This window comes from Schistocerca serialis, chromosome 6 (genome assembly GCF_023864345.2).
Source record: "Schistocerca serialis cubense isolate TAMUIC-IGC-003099 chromosome 6, iqSchSeri2.2, whole genome shotgun sequence".
Classification (NCBI taxonomy): domain Eukaryota; kingdom Metazoa; phylum Arthropoda; class Insecta; order Orthoptera; family Acrididae; genus Schistocerca; species Schistocerca serialis.
The window spans coordinates 357,670,209-357,687,802 of NC_064643.1; the positions used below are offsets into that span (position 1 = coordinate 357,670,209).

General features: G+C 38.2%; 1 protein-coding gene across 1 annotated transcript in view; it reads right to left on the minus strand.

Annotated features, from left to right (window-relative positions):
- LOC126483610 (dnaJ homolog subfamily C member 13) overlaps positions 1–17,594 on the minus strand; it is a 380,828-nt gene that overhangs the window by 10,495 nt on the left and 352,739 nt on the right. The window contains exons 34-35 of the mRNA XM_050106649.1: positions 6,516–6,656; positions 6,103–6,343 (exon numbers count right to left, since the gene is read on the minus strand). Of these exons, the coding sequence (XP_049962606.1) occupies positions 6,103–6,343; positions 6,516–6,656 (382 nt within the window). The remainder of the gene's footprint in view (positions 1–6,102; positions 6,344–6,515; positions 6,657–17,594) is intronic.

The window sequence follows — 17,594 nt, forward strand, 5'->3', positions numbered from 1 at the left end:
GACCCATATCACTGACCTCAATTTGCAGTAGGATTTTCGAGCATATACTGTACTCAAACATTATGAATCACCTTAAAGAAAATGACTTATTGATACATAACCAACACGGATTCAGAAAATATCATTCTTGTGCAACACAGCTAGCTCTTTATTCCCATGAAGTAACGAGTGCTGTCAACAAGGGATCTCAGATTGATTCCATATTCCTAGATTTCCAGAAAACCTTTGATACCGTTCCTCACAAGTGACTGTTACTCAAATTGAGTGCACATGGAGTATTGTCTCAGTTGTGCGACTGGATTCGTAGTTTCCTCGCAGAGAGGTCACAGTCCGCAGTGATAGACAGTAAATCATCGAGCAGAACAGAATTGATATCTGGCATTCCACAAGGTAGTGTCATAGGCCCTCTGCTGTTCCTGATTTACATAACTGATCTAGGTGATAATCTGACCAGCCCCCTCAGATTGTTTGCAGATGACGCTGTAATTTACCATCTAGTAAAATCATCAGACGATCAATTCCAATAACAAAATGGTCTAGAGAGAATTTCTGTATTGTGTGAAAAGTGGCAATTGAAATCCAATAAATTTTGGTTATACGATAAATCACGAAACCGCACAAATCCAAGGGCTGTCAATTCAACTAAATACCTAGGAATTACAATTACAAACAACTTAAATTGGAAAGACCACATAGATAATATTGTGTGGAAGGTGAAACAAAGACTTTGCTTTGTTGGCAGAACATTTAGAAGATGTGACAAACCCACTGAAGAGACAGCCTACATTACACATATCCGTCCTCTGCTGGAATATTGCTGTGCAGTGTGGGATCCTTACCATGTAGGATTGACAGAGGGCATCAAAAAAGTGCAAAGAAGGACAGCTCATTTTGTGTTATCGTGCAATAGGGGTGATAGTGTCACTGATATGATACACAGATTGGGGTGGCAATCACTGAAACAAAGGTGGTTTTCTTTGCGGTGAGATCTATTTACGAAATTTCAATCACCAACTTTCTCTTCTGAATGTGAAAATATTTTGTTGACACCCAGCTATGTAGGGAGAAATGATAATCATAATAAAATAAGAGAAATCAGAGCTCAAATGGAAATATTTAGGTATTTCTTTTTCCCAAGCGCCATTCGACACTGCAATGGTAGAGAAGTAATATGAAAAGGGTTTAATGAACCATCTGCCAGGCACTTAAGTCTGAATTGCAGAGTAACCATGTAGATGTAGATGGAAGAGTTTTGTCATGGCTGGCTCTCCCAAGACTATCAGTAGATCTAACAAAATGTTGTCTACTCCCGGGGCCTTGTACTAACTTATATCAGTCAGTGCTCTGTCAAATTCTTCACACAGTATCATATCTCCAATATCATCATCATCTATGTCCTCTTCCATTTCCATAATATTGCCCTCAAGTACAACGCCCTTGTATGGACACACTATATACTCCTTCCACATATGTGCTTTCCCTTATTTGCTTAGGACAGGTTTTCCACCTGAACTCTTGATATTCCAACAGGCAGTTCTCTTTTCTCCAAAGGTCTCTCTAATTTTCCTGTAGGCAGCATGTATCTTACCCCTAGTGATGTATGCTTCTACATCCTTACATTTGTCCTCTAGCCATTCCTGCTTAGCCATTTCGCACCTCCTGTCGATCTCATTTTTGTGATGTTTGTATTCCTTTTCTCTTACTTCATTTACTGCATTTTTATAGTTTCTCCTTTAATCAATTAAATTCAATATCTCTTTTGTTACCGAAGGATTTCTACAAGCATTCGTCTTTATCTACTTGAACCTGTGCTCAATTTACTATTTCATCTCTCAAAGCTATCCATTCTTCTTCTACTGTATTCCTTTCTCCTGTTCCTGTCAATGGTTCCCTAATGCTCCCTCTGAAACACTCCAAAACCTCTGGTTCTTTCACTTTATCCAGATCCCATCTCCTTAAATTCCTACCTTTCCGCAGTTTCTTCAGTTTAATCTACAGTCCACTAGCAATAAATTGTGGTCTAAGTCACATATGCCCCTGGAAATATCTTACAATTTAAAAACCAGGTTCCTAGATCTCTGTCTAATCATTATGTAAACAATCTGAAGCCTTCTGGTGTCTCCAGGTCTTTTCCATGTATACAACCTTCTTTCACAATTCTTGAACCAAGTGTTAGCGGTGATTAAGTTATGCTCTATGCAAAATTCTACCGGGGGGTTCTTCTTTCACTCCTTACTCCCAGTCCATATCCACCTACTACTTTTTCTTCTCTTCCTTTTCTTATTACTGAATTACAGTCTCCCATGACTATTAAATATTTGTCTCCCTTCACTACCTGAATAATTTATTTTATCTCATTGTACATTTCATCAGTCTCTTCATCATCTGCAGAGCTAGGAGACTTACATTACTGTGGCGAGAGTGGGCTTCATGTTTATCTTGGCTACAATAATGTGCCCACTATGCTGTTAGTAGTAGTTTATCAATGTTCTTATTTTTTTATTCATTACTGAACCTACTCCCGCAGTACCCATATTTGATTTTGTATTTGTAGCCCTGTATTCACCTACCAGTAGTCCCGTTCCTCCTGCCACCGAACTTCACTAATTCCCACTATATCTAACTTTAACCTATCCATTTCCCTTTGTAAATTTTCTAAACTACCTGGCTGATTAAGGGATCTGATATTCCGCACTCCAATCCGTGTAACACCAGTTTTGTTTCTCTGGATAACGACATTCTCCTGAGTAGTCCCCACCCGTAAATCTGAATGGGGGACTATTTTACCTCCAGAATATTTTACCCAAGAGGACACCATCAGCATTTAACCATACAGTAAAGCTGCATGCCCTCAGGAAAAATTACAGCTGTAGTTTCCTCTTGCTTTCAGCCATTTGCAGTACTGGCACAGTGTTGCTGTATTGGTTGATGTTACAAGGCCAATTCAGTCAATCATCCAGAATGTTGCACCTGCAACAACTGAAAAGGGTGCTACTCCTCTTCAGGAGCTGCACATTTGTCTGGCTTCTCAACAGAACCCCCCCCCCCCCCCCCCAATGTGGTTGCAGCTAAGGTACGGCTATCTGTATTGCTGAGGCTCTCAAGTCTCCCCACCAATGGCAACTTCCATGTATACAATCCAACATATCTAAGGGGCACATGAGAGCATCTGTATATGTTGGTGCTATATGTCTGGCCACATCAACCATGAATTCCTGCACTCTTAAGCATATAGAATACCATACAATCACTTTTGTACGAGGGTAATCCCAAAAGTAAGGTCTCCTTTTTTTTCTGATAAGTACATAGACCTGTTTATTTCTACAATGGTTTACATAACTTTACTGCTTGAAGATTTAGCTATTTTTCGACATAATCACAATTTCTGTCCATGCATTTTTGTAGATGCTGTGGCAGTTTTTGTATGCCCATGTCATACAAGCTCACTGCCATGCTGCAAAGTAGTATCCCACCACTGGCATGATTGTTGCTTCGTCTCAGGTGTAAAGTGGTTATGTTCAGGTTTTGTCACCCGTGACAACCGAGTCCAGAAAGTTGTCCTGTTCGGCTGCAAGGTGGTGAAGAAATGCACGGGAAGCATCAAATGGTCATCAGTCAGCATGCGTGGCACCCATCTTGCGCACACCTTCCGGTAGTTCAATGTTACCGTTAAAATTCTGTGAGCGGTGCTTCAGGAAACCTCGGGAACCAATGTGCAGAGATCATCCAGGGTGATCCACCAATCTTCACGCATGCTTTGCTGAACCTTCTACACTGTCTCCTCAGAAATTGAAGGTCTCCCGCTCCTTTGTTCGTCATGAATTTCGGTCCGACCAGCTGCAAACTCTCTACACCACTTACGACATTTTTGACATCCATTGGTGATGGATTTCAATCGGCACAGTGTCCTTTGCGTTCAAAAACTGAACAACTACGTGCAACTCGCACTTGGCAGTAACATCCATGGAAGCCCCATTCTCAACGGCTGCCAAGCCAAGACTGAGTGCCTCAGCGAGGCATGCGCATGTTTACACACAGCGCATGAAGCACTCTTCATAACAGTGTGACCAACTGCCACACAGACAGAGTTCTGTACTTATAAAAAAATAGGAGACCTTACTTTTGGAATTGCCTCATACTTGATATTGTCTCAGAGGCCCAGTATTTTTGAAAACCCAGATGTCCAAGACCTTTAGTCGTAATTAAAAGTTGTCAAAGCACTTTGTACACTTTTCAATCTCATACATTAACTTTAACGTAAAGGAATGAAAATGCATTCTTTCATAAAGAAAATACATGTCCACTGACAGTATGTGTCTATGAATTAACTGAATCATAGCTTAGTAGTACTCTAATGGGCAGTTGCATTCCATTTTCACAACTTGTTTAATCTTAACAGAAAAAAAGACACGACACCACAAAGGAATTATTTGAAAGGGATGACATCAGTAGATGTGTTGTACGCATGCAGACAAACAATTGCAATTTCAGGAAAAATTGATGATTTATTTAAGGAAAAGAGCTTGACAAATTGAGCAAATCAATAATACATTGGTCTACATTTGGCTCTCATGTAAGCAGTTATTCAGCTTGGCATCGATCGACAGAGTTGTTGGATGTCATCCTCAGGGGTATCGTGCCAAATTCTGTTCAACTTGTGTTATATTGCCAAAATCATGAAATGGTAGAAGGGCCCTGCACATAGTTCCCCACATGCTCTTAAGTGAAGAGAGATCCAGTCACCTAGTTCATCAAGGTGGGATTTGGCAAGCATGAAGATAAGCAGTAAAACCCCAACATGTGTGCGGGCATTATCTTACTGAAATGTAAGTTCAGGATGGCTCACCATGAAGGGCAGTGAAACGGGGTGTAGCATGTTGTTGACGTACCATTGTGCCATAAGGATGCTGCAGATGGAAACCAAAGGGTTACTGCTATGAAAAGAAATAGCACCCCAGACCATCACTCCTGGTTGTTGGGCTGTATGGTGGATGACAGTCAGGTCAGTATCCGACCACTTTCCAGGACATCTCCAGACATATCTTCAGCCTGTAGATGCCCTGGACAGTGGTGGCATACCAATGTAACTGTGGCGTACCGTACAGCCCAAGAACCAGCAGTGGTGGCTGGGATGACACTTCTTTTTATAACAAGACCCCTTCGGTTGCCATCCGCAGCACCCTTACAATTCAGCAGTATGTCAATGACACTCTTAATCCTGTTTCATTGCCCTTCATGGCAAAGCCATCCTGGCCTTACACTTCAGCAAGACAATGCCCATTTTCACGTGGTGAGAGTTTCTGCTGCTTGTCTTTGTGCTTGCAAAACCCTAACTTGGCCAGAAGGGTCACCAGATCCCTCCTTAATTGAAAACATTTGGAATATTATGGGCAGGGTCCTCCAATCATCCTGTGATTTTGATTATCTAACACATCTGTTGGACAGAATTTTACACAATACTCCTCAGGAGGAAATCTGATAACTATATCAATCAATGCCAAGCCAAATAACTGCTTGCAGAAGAGCCAAAGGTAGATCAATGTGTTATTGACTTGCTTAGTTTGTGAAGCTCTCTGTCGAGTCAGTCATCAAATTTTTCTGGAACTGTACTCATTTCTTTGTCTGTACATGTACGCACCTACCAATTTCCATTCCATTGGATAATTCCTTCATTGAGTGTGAATATATATATATATATGTGTGTGTGTGTGTGTGTGTGTGTGTGTGTGTGTGTGTGTGTGTGTGTGTGTGGGTGGTGGTTTTTTTTTTTTTTTTTTTTTTTTTTACACCTAAGAATGTATTTTGTCACCAAGTAGCTGAGTGAGAAATACAATAAGTAATCTCTGCTCATGTACAGAATGTAGACAGCATTACTCCCATCTAATGAATGCTTTGTAATACTCTTCATGCCAACTTTACATTTTTTGCATGCTGCCTCTGTCTTTGTGCTGTTGTAATTTTAACAGCCAGCAGAGAGAGAGAGAGAGAGAGAGAGAGAGAGAGAGAGAGAGTTGACAAGCTTTACAATAACTTTTTGGCACATGAACAGGAAACAACATTTTCAGTTTCTTCAGGAGACTCTATAAAGCCATATTACAGTACCTGTCAAGTATCCAGCTGTAGTAGTGTTGCTGATAAACAAATCATGCCTTTGATCCCTGTATTCAGCCCATACTGAGGACTTCTCCAATATGCCTTCTATTTTGCTCCCTAAGTGGAGATTTCGAGACATGGCCTTCAGTGCCTTCACTATTTGAGCTTTAGTCATAGCAGGGTTCTCAATGGCTTCCAGTCTGCCTTCCAGAAGGCCTAATAGGTATGGCACAATATCAGCATCTAAAGCCTTTAATAACAAACACACACATCCATTATTATTTATCAAATTACCTTAATTCAAGCACAGTGCAGTTATAAACATTATATGATCTGAAGATGAAATTAACCTGATAATGTCTTACTCTCGTATCACGTACTTTTTTGACATGAGATTACAACAAAATCTGAAAAGTTTTTACCTGTTTTATAAGCTGATCCTGATTTGCAGAGAAAAGCCTGTTCAGAGCTTCACATCCAACACCAATTATGTCTTTACACGTCTGCATTGCTTGCTTCATGGGTTTGATGCAATCTGTATGGGCCATTGCTTGTATGCAAACCTTCAAAAAGAAGTCACCATAACATTTTAAAATGAAGGTAATAAATCAGAAGAGTTTTTTAAGCCAAGTCACGGTTTCAGTTTTTGAATGAAACAGTAAGTAAAGCATAAATACAGGATATTTATAAATGAATATCGGGGTTTAAACACTTTATAATATTTATTACATTAAACTTACAGTTATAAATGATTGTTAAATGAAAGAGCAACTCAAACAGTTTTACCAAGAGCCTTATAAATGTGCAATGTGTGCACCATTTGTCACATGGCACACATCAAGTCTATAGCCAAGCACTGGATAGGCCGCAAGGGGCACAATGACAGGGCTTGCTTTGCATGGCCTTCACAATCACCCGACCTTATGCCATGCAATTTTTTCCTTTGGTGTTTCATCAAGGATCATGTGTACATGCCTCCGCTACCAACAGAATTGAGAAACCAGATTGAAGCAGCTGTTGCTACAATCACTGAAGACACACTTATCAACATTTGGGAAGAACTCGACTGTAGACTTTATGTGTGACATGTGAAAAATGGTGCTCACATTGAATATTTGTAAGGTTCTTGGTAAAACTATTTGAGTTGCTCTTTCATTTGACATATCATTTATAATTGTAAGTTTAATATAATGAATATTATAAAGCATTAAAACCCTGATATTCATTTATAAACACCCTGTATAACTATTAATTTTTGAGAGGCTGAAGGAATGTGCCCAGATTTAGCAAAGCATGTAATATACAGTTATGCAAATAAAATTACACTTGCCGAAACTTAATAGTGAACAAATCATCACATAATGACAATGAAAATTTGGACAAACAATTAGGAAACTGACACTTCAACTACAGAAACTCTTCACTTGAAAAGTGAATAGGAGCATGTTGGTGTGCACCAAAGACAATAAAGTGCACAACAATACAATACACAAGAATGTCTGTATGGGACAAATACAACATCAATACAGATAAATGGCATCCTGAAAGATAAGCATTTGAATGTACACAAATCGTGAGGTACCATGACATTACAATACAGATAGAATAAAAATGCAATAAAATAACATCTCCAATATTGTGCTGAAATGTATTGTGTTCAGTTGATATTGCATCAGTGTGTGTCCTCAGTGAAACAGCTGTTGAACTGTTTTAAATTTTAACATTCAACACAAAATCATTAAAAGGTCTGTCACACCTAAGGTGTAGGAGACCTTTGACTGCCTGGTTCAGGCCAGAAGCAGAATAAATCTTACAACAAAGATAGGACATAACAATAAATGTCTAAGCTATGTAGGAACAAAACGAAAGAATACAAAAGCAATGCACTTTCTTGTGTTTGATGCATATGACGAGACAAAAGTAAATCTGAGAAGTGACTAATTGTCATAGGAGATTTGGGAATCTGTTGGCAGCCAGAGCACAGAACACTTGCAGAACAGTGCTGCTTAGCGCAGAATTAAAACATCTCGCCAGTGCATTGCTCAAGAATGGTTATTCATCTGCCGACATAAAAAGAGCATTAAGCCGAGTGTGCAAAAATCATAACGATGCACAAAAGTTTTCCTCCCTTTCATTAAGAACATTCCTTATCGCACAGGAAAAATCTTGAAAAAACAGACCAGCGAGATAATCTACAAACCTGCCCAGAAGATATAGGTTCACCTAAGATGGCCAGGGATGCTTTTAAACCACTGGAAAAAGCAGGATTCCATATAGTTCTGGGGAGGTGTACAAGGTACGATCAAGAAGCGACAGTAGTTTTTGAAGTTTGCATGGTTTATACAACCAACGTTCAAAATGTTTTGTTAATATGTCAGCACACATCTTCCTGATGCACACATGCATTTTCATCTCTTTTGAAAAAAAGGTTATACATGTTTCTGAATCTACAGAAAGTATGACAACAGTTTACCAGTGGTATAAACTTATCAAAGAAGGTTGAGAAGATGCTGAAGATGAGAACCACCCTTGACACCCTAGTACATCACTTAGAGATGACAATGCGGTAGAAGTAAGTTAGGTTGTGCCAGAAATTTATTTTTTTCTGCAATTCAGTTCAGTGCTACTTTATTAATTACTCGACCTACCAATCTAAACATCAGAATTCTTGTGTAGCACAGGATTTCAGAGGTTTCTATTTCCTTTTAGTCTGAACTGCTTATCATCTACGTTTCACTTGCATACAAGGCTACACCCTAGACAAATACCTTTAGAAAAGAATTTCTAATATTTAAATTTATATTCAATGTTAATGTATTTCCCTATGCATTTTCTTGAAGTTTTCCCCAGCAGATAGAATATTCCATCAGTTAAGGAATGGGCATCCAGGATAGTTTTATTTCTTCTGATATTTTGGCTGATAACTGTACAGGCATTTTCAAGGTGAGCTGCTGACATAATTGAAACTCCTTGACATAATACTTGCTATTGTCAGTCTGCATTTTATGTCCTCTCAACTGCAACCATCATCAGTTACTTTGCACCACAGATAGTAAAACTCATTTACTACAATGTCTCATTGTCTGGTCTAGTATTCACAGCATTCCACAACCCTTTTTTAGTTGTTTTCCAGACATTACCCATTCCCAGAATGAATCTTTGTATTGCAGTGTAGTATGCACTGATATGAATTTTCCTGACACATTAAAGCTGTGTGCCGGACTGGAACTTGAACTTGCAACTTTTGGCTAGGCAAAGGTAACAGCTTCGGGTTCCAGTCTGGCACATATTCCAATAGGGTAACTATAGAGGAGTTCAAGAGTAACCAGGCTTGCTGGGGGGAGGCGGAGATTGGCTTACCAGCCCAGGGGGCTCTATCTGCCAGGAAGTTTCATAACAGCACACACTTCACTGCAGAGTGAAAAATTCATTCTGGGAAACATCCCCCAGGCTGTGGTGAGCCATGTCTCCACAATATCTTCCCTTCAGGAGTGTTAGTCCTAGAAGACATGCAGGAAAGCTTCTGTCAAGTTTGGAAGGCAGGCAACAACGTACTGGCAGAAGTAAGGCTGTGAGGATGAGTCATGCTTAGGCAGCTCAGTAGGTAGAGCTCTTAGCTAAAAAGGCAAAGTTCCCAGGTTTGAGTCCCAATTCGGTGCACAGTTTTCATCTCATATTCATTCTGATCAGCTGTTCTTCCCAGTCTGATATAATCTCTGCCAGATTCTTTTTTTTTTTTTTCCTCTCTCTCCCTGAATGTAAATCCTACTTCCAAATTTATCTTTGGTGTCCTTGACAGCTTGCTCAGTATACAAATTGAGTAACATCAGGGATAGACTACATATCTGTCTTACTCCCATCTCACCTACTGCTTTCATTTCATGTCCTTAAACTTCTATAGCTGCAGTCTGGTTTCTGTAAAAGTTGTGAATAACCTTTCACTCCCTATACCTTACCCCTGCTACCTTCAGAAATTCAGAGAATGTAGACCAGTAAACATACTCAAAAGCTTTCTCTAAATCTACAAACACTATAAACATTAGTTTGCCTTTCTTTAACATATCTTCTAGATACATTGCAGGGTCAGTAATGTCCCACAAGCTCCTACATATCTCCAGAACCCAAACTGATCTTCCTTGAGGCCAGTCTCTAGCAATGTTTCCATTCTTCTGTAAATATTGTGTGTCAGTACTTCGCAACCATCTCTTATTAAACTGACAGTTTAATATTATTCATTTCTTGAATTGGGATACTTAAATTTGTCTTTAAGTCCATGCATATTTCTCCAGTTTAATATATCTTGCACACCTGGTGGAATAGTTTCGTCATGGCTGGCTCTCCCAAGCATCTCACTAATTCTGAGAGAATGTCATCTAACTCCAGGGGCCTGGTTCCAACATAGCTCTTTCAGTGGTCTGTCAAATTATTCTTGCAGTATTGTATCTCCTATTTCACATTCATTCACTTCCTCTTCCCTTTCTGTAATATTGTCCTGAAGTTAACTTCCAATCTTATAACCCTTCTGTATATTCTTTCATCTTTTTGTTCTTCTTACTGGCTTGCCAACTTAGCTCTTTATATTCATATAGCTGCTTCTCTCTTCTCCAAAGATCTCTTCAATTTTCCTATAATGAACTACTATCTTAAAAAAGCTGCACAACTAATCAGGCAGATTTTGATAAAACTTCAAAGTGGTACAATGATAGCAACCACAGTATCCAATGACTACAATAGCAACAGTCAACTCCCATAATATCTAAGTGTAACAATTTGTAGGATTTGAAGTAGAATCTGTCTAATTATTATATATCTGTTTAATTATTATATGAATGCAGAATCTGCAGCTGTGATACATATTATGTAAATTGAAGTTGGAGGGAAGGGGAGGGAAAGGGAAATGAAAATGTGTGCCAGACTGGGATTCAAACCCAGGATCTTCTGTTTACTAGGCAGCTGTGTAAACCACTGTGCTGCCTGGACATAGTATTCGTCGCAATTGCACAGACTGTCACAGTAAACACCTCAACTGGCCCACATTCCCACCTAGTGTTACCCATCCACAGTCACCATCCGTGACCTCAACACTCACTACTTTGAGATTCCCATAGGAGGTCAAACGTGATTGTGCATTTACACCACGTGTTCATGTAAATGAGTTGCCTCAATGGGCTACGAATCTACCACAATCAGTGTGAATGTACAATCACTTTCAACCTCCTGAGGGAATCTCAAAGCAGCAAGCATGGAGGAAATGGATGGGGGTGGTGTCTAATTATCATTTCAGAGTGTAAAATTATGTTTTTAAGAAAATTTTCAATATAAAAGTTTTCATATAGAGTTCAATGCACCTTATACATTACCAACACTGAAACTATATCTGCATGCATAGTAATTTTCTGAAGCATCCTATGCATCACTCCCATAAGGCTGCCAAGAACAAGATCTAGTTTAATCTTGTACACACAGAGGCATTTAAGCAGCCAGTTCTCAAGCACTCAATATGTGATTGGAACAGCAATAAACCCTTTCTCAAATTGAGTTGAGCAATCTAGGAATCTACTACAGTATCCCATAGAGGCTGTAAAGACAAGATTAGGCAATGGGGGCTTCAAGATTAAATTCTTTTTGCTTTTCCACTAGTTGTTTTATTACAAAATCTAGAACAAAATTTACATGGATGATCAGTATTCCAAAGTGATCTTATCAAAGATGAAGTCTGTTTACTTCAAAGTTTTTATTTCTGATATGACACTCATTCTGACAAATATCAAATTTGAATTGCACTAATCCATATAACCTAGCAAAATGTTCAACAAAACTTCTCTCCTTCCACCTCACAATGACATAAAAAATAAGTGACTTGCTTCCCTCCAGTCTTTATTGGTTTTCTATTTGGGATTGGTTGTGGGAGAGGGGAGCTTAACTCATCATGCACAAACATTTAAAACATAAGCATAGACACTTCCTTTACCAATGAACACCGTGAAGCAAAATTAATCTTTTGTTAGCACATTTGTGTAACAAATAATGACAGAGGGAACATATACTCAGCCACTGCAGTATAGGGCTTTAATTTTTTTCCCATTTATTAATTTATCTATCCATAGACAGGCTGAATTGTATGGATGTGGTTAAGCCATGAATGTTGACAAATACAGGCACATAAATAGATACTTACATCATCTGCTCTATCCTGTTACACATTAGTAAAGTAAAAAAAAAATTGTTTGCATGTCTTGATACACTTCAGTGTCTCCAGTTGTTTGCAGCTTACACCAGTCTTAACATAACACACATACTGACAATGGCAGCAGCATTACATGTGACACTTTTTAGTAGTATATTTCCCCCCCTTCTTATTGCAGCAATTTTACCTTTAGACCTTTTGGATTTTCTATGACTGCATACAATTGCCATATATTGTTTTCTAGAGGGGCATCAGAAACATTCTGAGAAGCTTGTATCGGTGTTGCAGGGTAGAATCTGCTGAAAACTAATTGTTAAGAAAATAATTCTATACATTGTAAATTTCTGAATTAATTACCATTGAAGTTAGCCAATCAGGTCATTGTGCACACAAATCCAAGTGTTGCACCACAGATGGTGTCGCCAAATATGTTCTTCATTTGGTTTCCTAAAATTGAACAAGAGAACGATAAAAAAAAGATTGGACATGGGATGTGGAATAGTAGTAAGGATTAAAACCAAGACAAAGACTGAGAAGTCTCTTGCGCTATCATCTACACTATGAGAACAACAGACACCAATTGTATCTGGCAGGTGGCTCGAATTTGTGCACAATAGCATGATTAGCTAACTTCAATGCTAATTAACTCAGAAATGGCACAACATATCAAATTTTTTTTAACAATTATTTCTCAGCACAATCTACCCTGTAACAACCTTACAAGCTTTTCAGACTGTTTCTGGCCACTCTGCATAAACATTATAAAACTTACTTTTATCTTTTTGAAACGCCGAGCTGCTTATGCTTCAAACAGGCAAAGAAGAGCAAATCTGTGTGGTTATATGGCAGCAGCATGACAGTGTTTGACAATCTGTAATTCTGATGAAATAATTAGAGTTAATGTTTCCTCAATACTATACTTTTTTTACCCTATACTTTTTGCTGATGTGTTGCAAGTTTAATACAAATACAGTTGACTGATGCCGAACATAATAGCACAATGCTGCAGATGGCTACATAACAAATAGTCATTTACTGAAAGAATGTCTCACCATACATAGGCCATGAGAGATAGCATCCTGGCATTCATCCAGTACGATGGTGTCATTGGGTGTGTGGTGGCAACCAGATGTCATGGTCAGAAAGGCATAAAGTGGTGGCTAAAAGGGTCAGGCTTAGGAATGGTGTCAATGCCTCACGAAAGAACATGTTAGTTGATAGCTGTATGGAATGTCTCTCTTTTGAATGCTGTCAGACTCAAGGATGAGACCAATTTCCTTGGATGATTGTAAACCATTCACAAACACTTACAGAATGCTTGCATTAAAGCTCGAAGGATTGGTAATAAAGGCATACTCTGATGATAACAAATTTTATAAGCTGGCCTTCCCCTGAATTAAATGTAGAAAATGACAGGCACTATGTCATCTTTTCAGATGAGTCAATATTTAGCTCAGTGAATGAGTACGGTGATGCTCTGTAGGCCAAGGGAGGACCTTAAGACCCACAGTAAGTGGCATAACATTTTCATGTTGGTTGCATCATAGTCTCATGCTGAGACTGCAGTTCACCAGGGGGTGCTTCATCGAATTTATGGTCATGTCTCTACAGATCAATAGGTCTGTATCACAAAACATACTACGGTGCCGAATGTGAAGAGGAAGCACTATCCCAATGGAGTGTTCCAGTCCCAACAGGACCACTCACTTGTTTCACACTATATGCATCGTTTAGCAATGGTTTTCACAACAGGCTGATGTCGACTTGATCCACTGGCCTGTTTGAGTGTCTGACTTGAATTCCACTGAAAGTTTGTGGGTCAAAATGAAGTGACACATGAACTTATTATACTGGTCGACACCAGCCCCATACAAATCTGATCAACTGTGGGACATGCTGTTGGATACATGGCAGAGACTGACCACCTCCCTATCTCGTTAGATGAGGCAGATAACTGATGCCAATCAAGGGTGGACCTTGAACTAGCCTTGTCCCTAATGTGAAACTTTCCTCATCTCACATTATTCCCCTTTATATTACAACATTGATTCAACTGTATGTTTGTTAAGTAGAAACCTACATGACCTCATTGCACTCTAAATTTTATTTATTGAATTTATGCTATTTAATACGTAAAACACACAAATTTGAAAAAGCACAAGTAAGCCAATTTGAAATGAAATACAAATGATGTCCTTACATGAGACAGTCAGAGAAAACAGTGTCAACAATATAAGAACAGATAAACCTGAAAGTAATAAAATTCTCTTCCTTAGTGTCTTCCCAACATTTTCCACATTTATTGTGCAAAATGGATAGCATCCCAGGCACTGTGCCCATTTCTCTATCTTAGTCTTCAGTGAAGAAAGCACTGTAAAATATGCATTCAATATCTTCTTACTCAGATTGCAAATTTGAAGCATTAAATTTCTTTCATAGTCTGAATGACTGTTAGATACATTTCCTATGCTTTTTTTTCTGTTTATTTTCCAAGATCAAAACATTCACTGCTGTCTTCTTTGATTCTATTACAGTGTTCTTCTCTTTAAATTGTTTCAAACATTCCCTGTATGGAGATGATGTTACTTACTTGACAAATTCAGGTCCCGCTAATTTTACTGGAGCTACTGGCTCCTGATGTTTTTTGCTGATTTTGGAAGCTGGATGGATGCCATTATGGACTCACATTTACTCCGTTGTTTGCATCTCACATGTCAAACTCCTGGTGTACTGCAAAATCTCTGTGTCTAAGTAAATGCCAGCCACATGAGAAGAGTCATGTTTCCCAGAGCCTGTTTGCAGCAATACCTATGATACAGTCTTGTATTTGACTACTGAGTGTGGGCTTCTACTATGACAACTTTGATGTTACATGAGCCTGTAAGGTACATGAAGAATGCTTTCACCTGATCCATTTTCACCTTACATCCTGTGATGATGGCCAAACTTCGCACCACTTCGAAATATCATCAAGATATGACTGAATATTTATGCAGCTTCTTTCACACAGTACTTCATCACAGATAATTGCATCACCTACAAAAAGTCTGAGGTTGTTGTTATTATTATTATTATTATTATTTCTTTACTTTCTCAGGCATTAAGTCTAGTTAAAAACGGAAAGTGACGCGGACCTTGATCAAGCGTCACTTCCTTTTAACTGTATGGTATGTGTTATATTGCATTTAGGAACTTTCGGGTAATTGAACATGTATCAATAATTACAGATTTCTGTAGTTGTATATATAGGTTTGGATGTAGCTGTATTGCATTGATGTACTGGTGGATATTGTGTGGTATGACTCCTGTAGTTGATAGTATAATTGGTATAATGTCAACTTTATCCTGATGCCACATGTCCTTGACTTCCTCAGCCAGTTGGGTGTATTTTTCAATTTTTTCTTCTATTTTCTTTTGTATATTTGTTTTATTGGGTATGGATATTTCGATTAGTTGAGTTAATTTCTTCTTTTTAATGGTGAGTATGATGTCAGGTTTGTTATGTGGTGCTGTTTTATCTGTTATAATGGTTCTGTTCCAGTATAATTTGAATTCATCATTCTCCAGTACACTTTGTGGTGCATACTTGTATGTGGGAACGTGTTGTTTTATAAGTTTATGTTGTAAGTCAAACTTTTGATGTATTATTTTTGCTACATTGTCATGTCTTCTGGGGTATTCTGTATTTGCTAGTATTGTACATCCGCTTGTGATGTGATCTACTGTTTCTATTTGTTGTTTACAAAGTCTGCATTTATCTGTTGTGGTATTGGGATCTTTAATAATATGCTTGCTGTAATATCTGGTGTTTATTGTTTGATACTGTATTGCAATAATGAATCCTTCCGTCTCACTGTATGTATTGCCTTTTCTTAGCCATGTGTTGGATGCATCTTGATCGATGTGTGGCTGTGTTAGATGATACGGGTGCTTGCCATGTAGTGTTTTCTCTTTCCAATTTACTTTCTTCATATCTTTTGATGTTATGTGATCTAAAGGGTTTTAGAAGTGGTTATGAAATTGCAGTGGTGTAGCTGATGTATTTATATGAGTGATTGCTTTGTGTATTTTGCTAGTTCCTGCTCGTTCTAGAAAGAATTTTCTTAAGTTGTCTACCTGTCCATAATGTAGGTTTTTTATATCGATAAATCCCCTTCCTCCTTCCTTTCTGCTTAATGTGAATCTTTCTGTTGCTGAATGTATGTGATGTATTCTATATTTGTGGCATTGTGATCGTGTGAGTGTATTGAGTGCTTCTAGGTCTGTGTTACTCCATTTCACTATTCCAAATGAGTAGGTCAGTATTGGTATAGCGTAAGTGTTTATAGCTTTTGTCTTGTTTCTTGCTGTCAATTCTGTTTTCAGTATTTTTGTTAGTCTTTGTCTATATTTTTCTTTTAGTTCTTCTTTAATATTTATATTATCTATTCCTATTTTTTGTCCGTATCCTAGATATTTATAGGCATCTGTTTTTTCCATCGCTTCTATGCAGTTGCTGTTGTTATCCAATATGTAATCTTCTTGTTTAGTGTGTTTTCCCTTGACAATGCTATTTTTCTTACATTTGTCTGTTCTGAAAGCCATATTTATATCATTGCTGAATATTTCTGTTACCTTTAGTAATTGGTTGAGTTGTTGATTTGTTGCTGCCAGTAGTTTTAGATCATCCATGTATAGCAAATGTGTGATTTTGTGTGGGTATGTTCCAGTAATATTGTATCCATAATTTGTATTATTTAGCATGTTGGATAGTGGGTTCAGAGCAAGGCAGAACCATAAAGGACTTAATGAGTCTCCTTGGTATATTCCACGCTTAATCTGTATTGGCTGCGATGTGATATTATTTCAATTTGTTTGGATATTAAGTGTGGTTTTCCAATTTTTCATTACTATGTTCAGGAACTGTGTCAATTTAGGATCTACTTTGTATATTTCCAATATTTGTAGTAACCATGAGTGGGGTACACTATCAAAAGCTTTTTGGTAATCAATGTATGCGTAGTGTAGCGACCTTTGTTTAGTTTTAGCTTGATATATCACCTCTGCATCTATTATCAGCTGCTCTTTACATCCTCGTGCTCCTTTGCAACAGCCTTTTTGTTCTTCATTTATAATTTTGGTCTGTGTTGTATGTGTCATTAATTTCTGTGTAATGACTGAAGTTAATATTTTGTATATTGTTGGTAGGCATGTTATGGGGCGATATTTAGCTGGGTTTGCTATGTCTTCTTGATCTTTAGGTTTCAGATAAGTTATTCCATGTGTAAGTGTATCAGGGAATGTGTATGGGTCTGCAATGTAACTGTTAAATAAT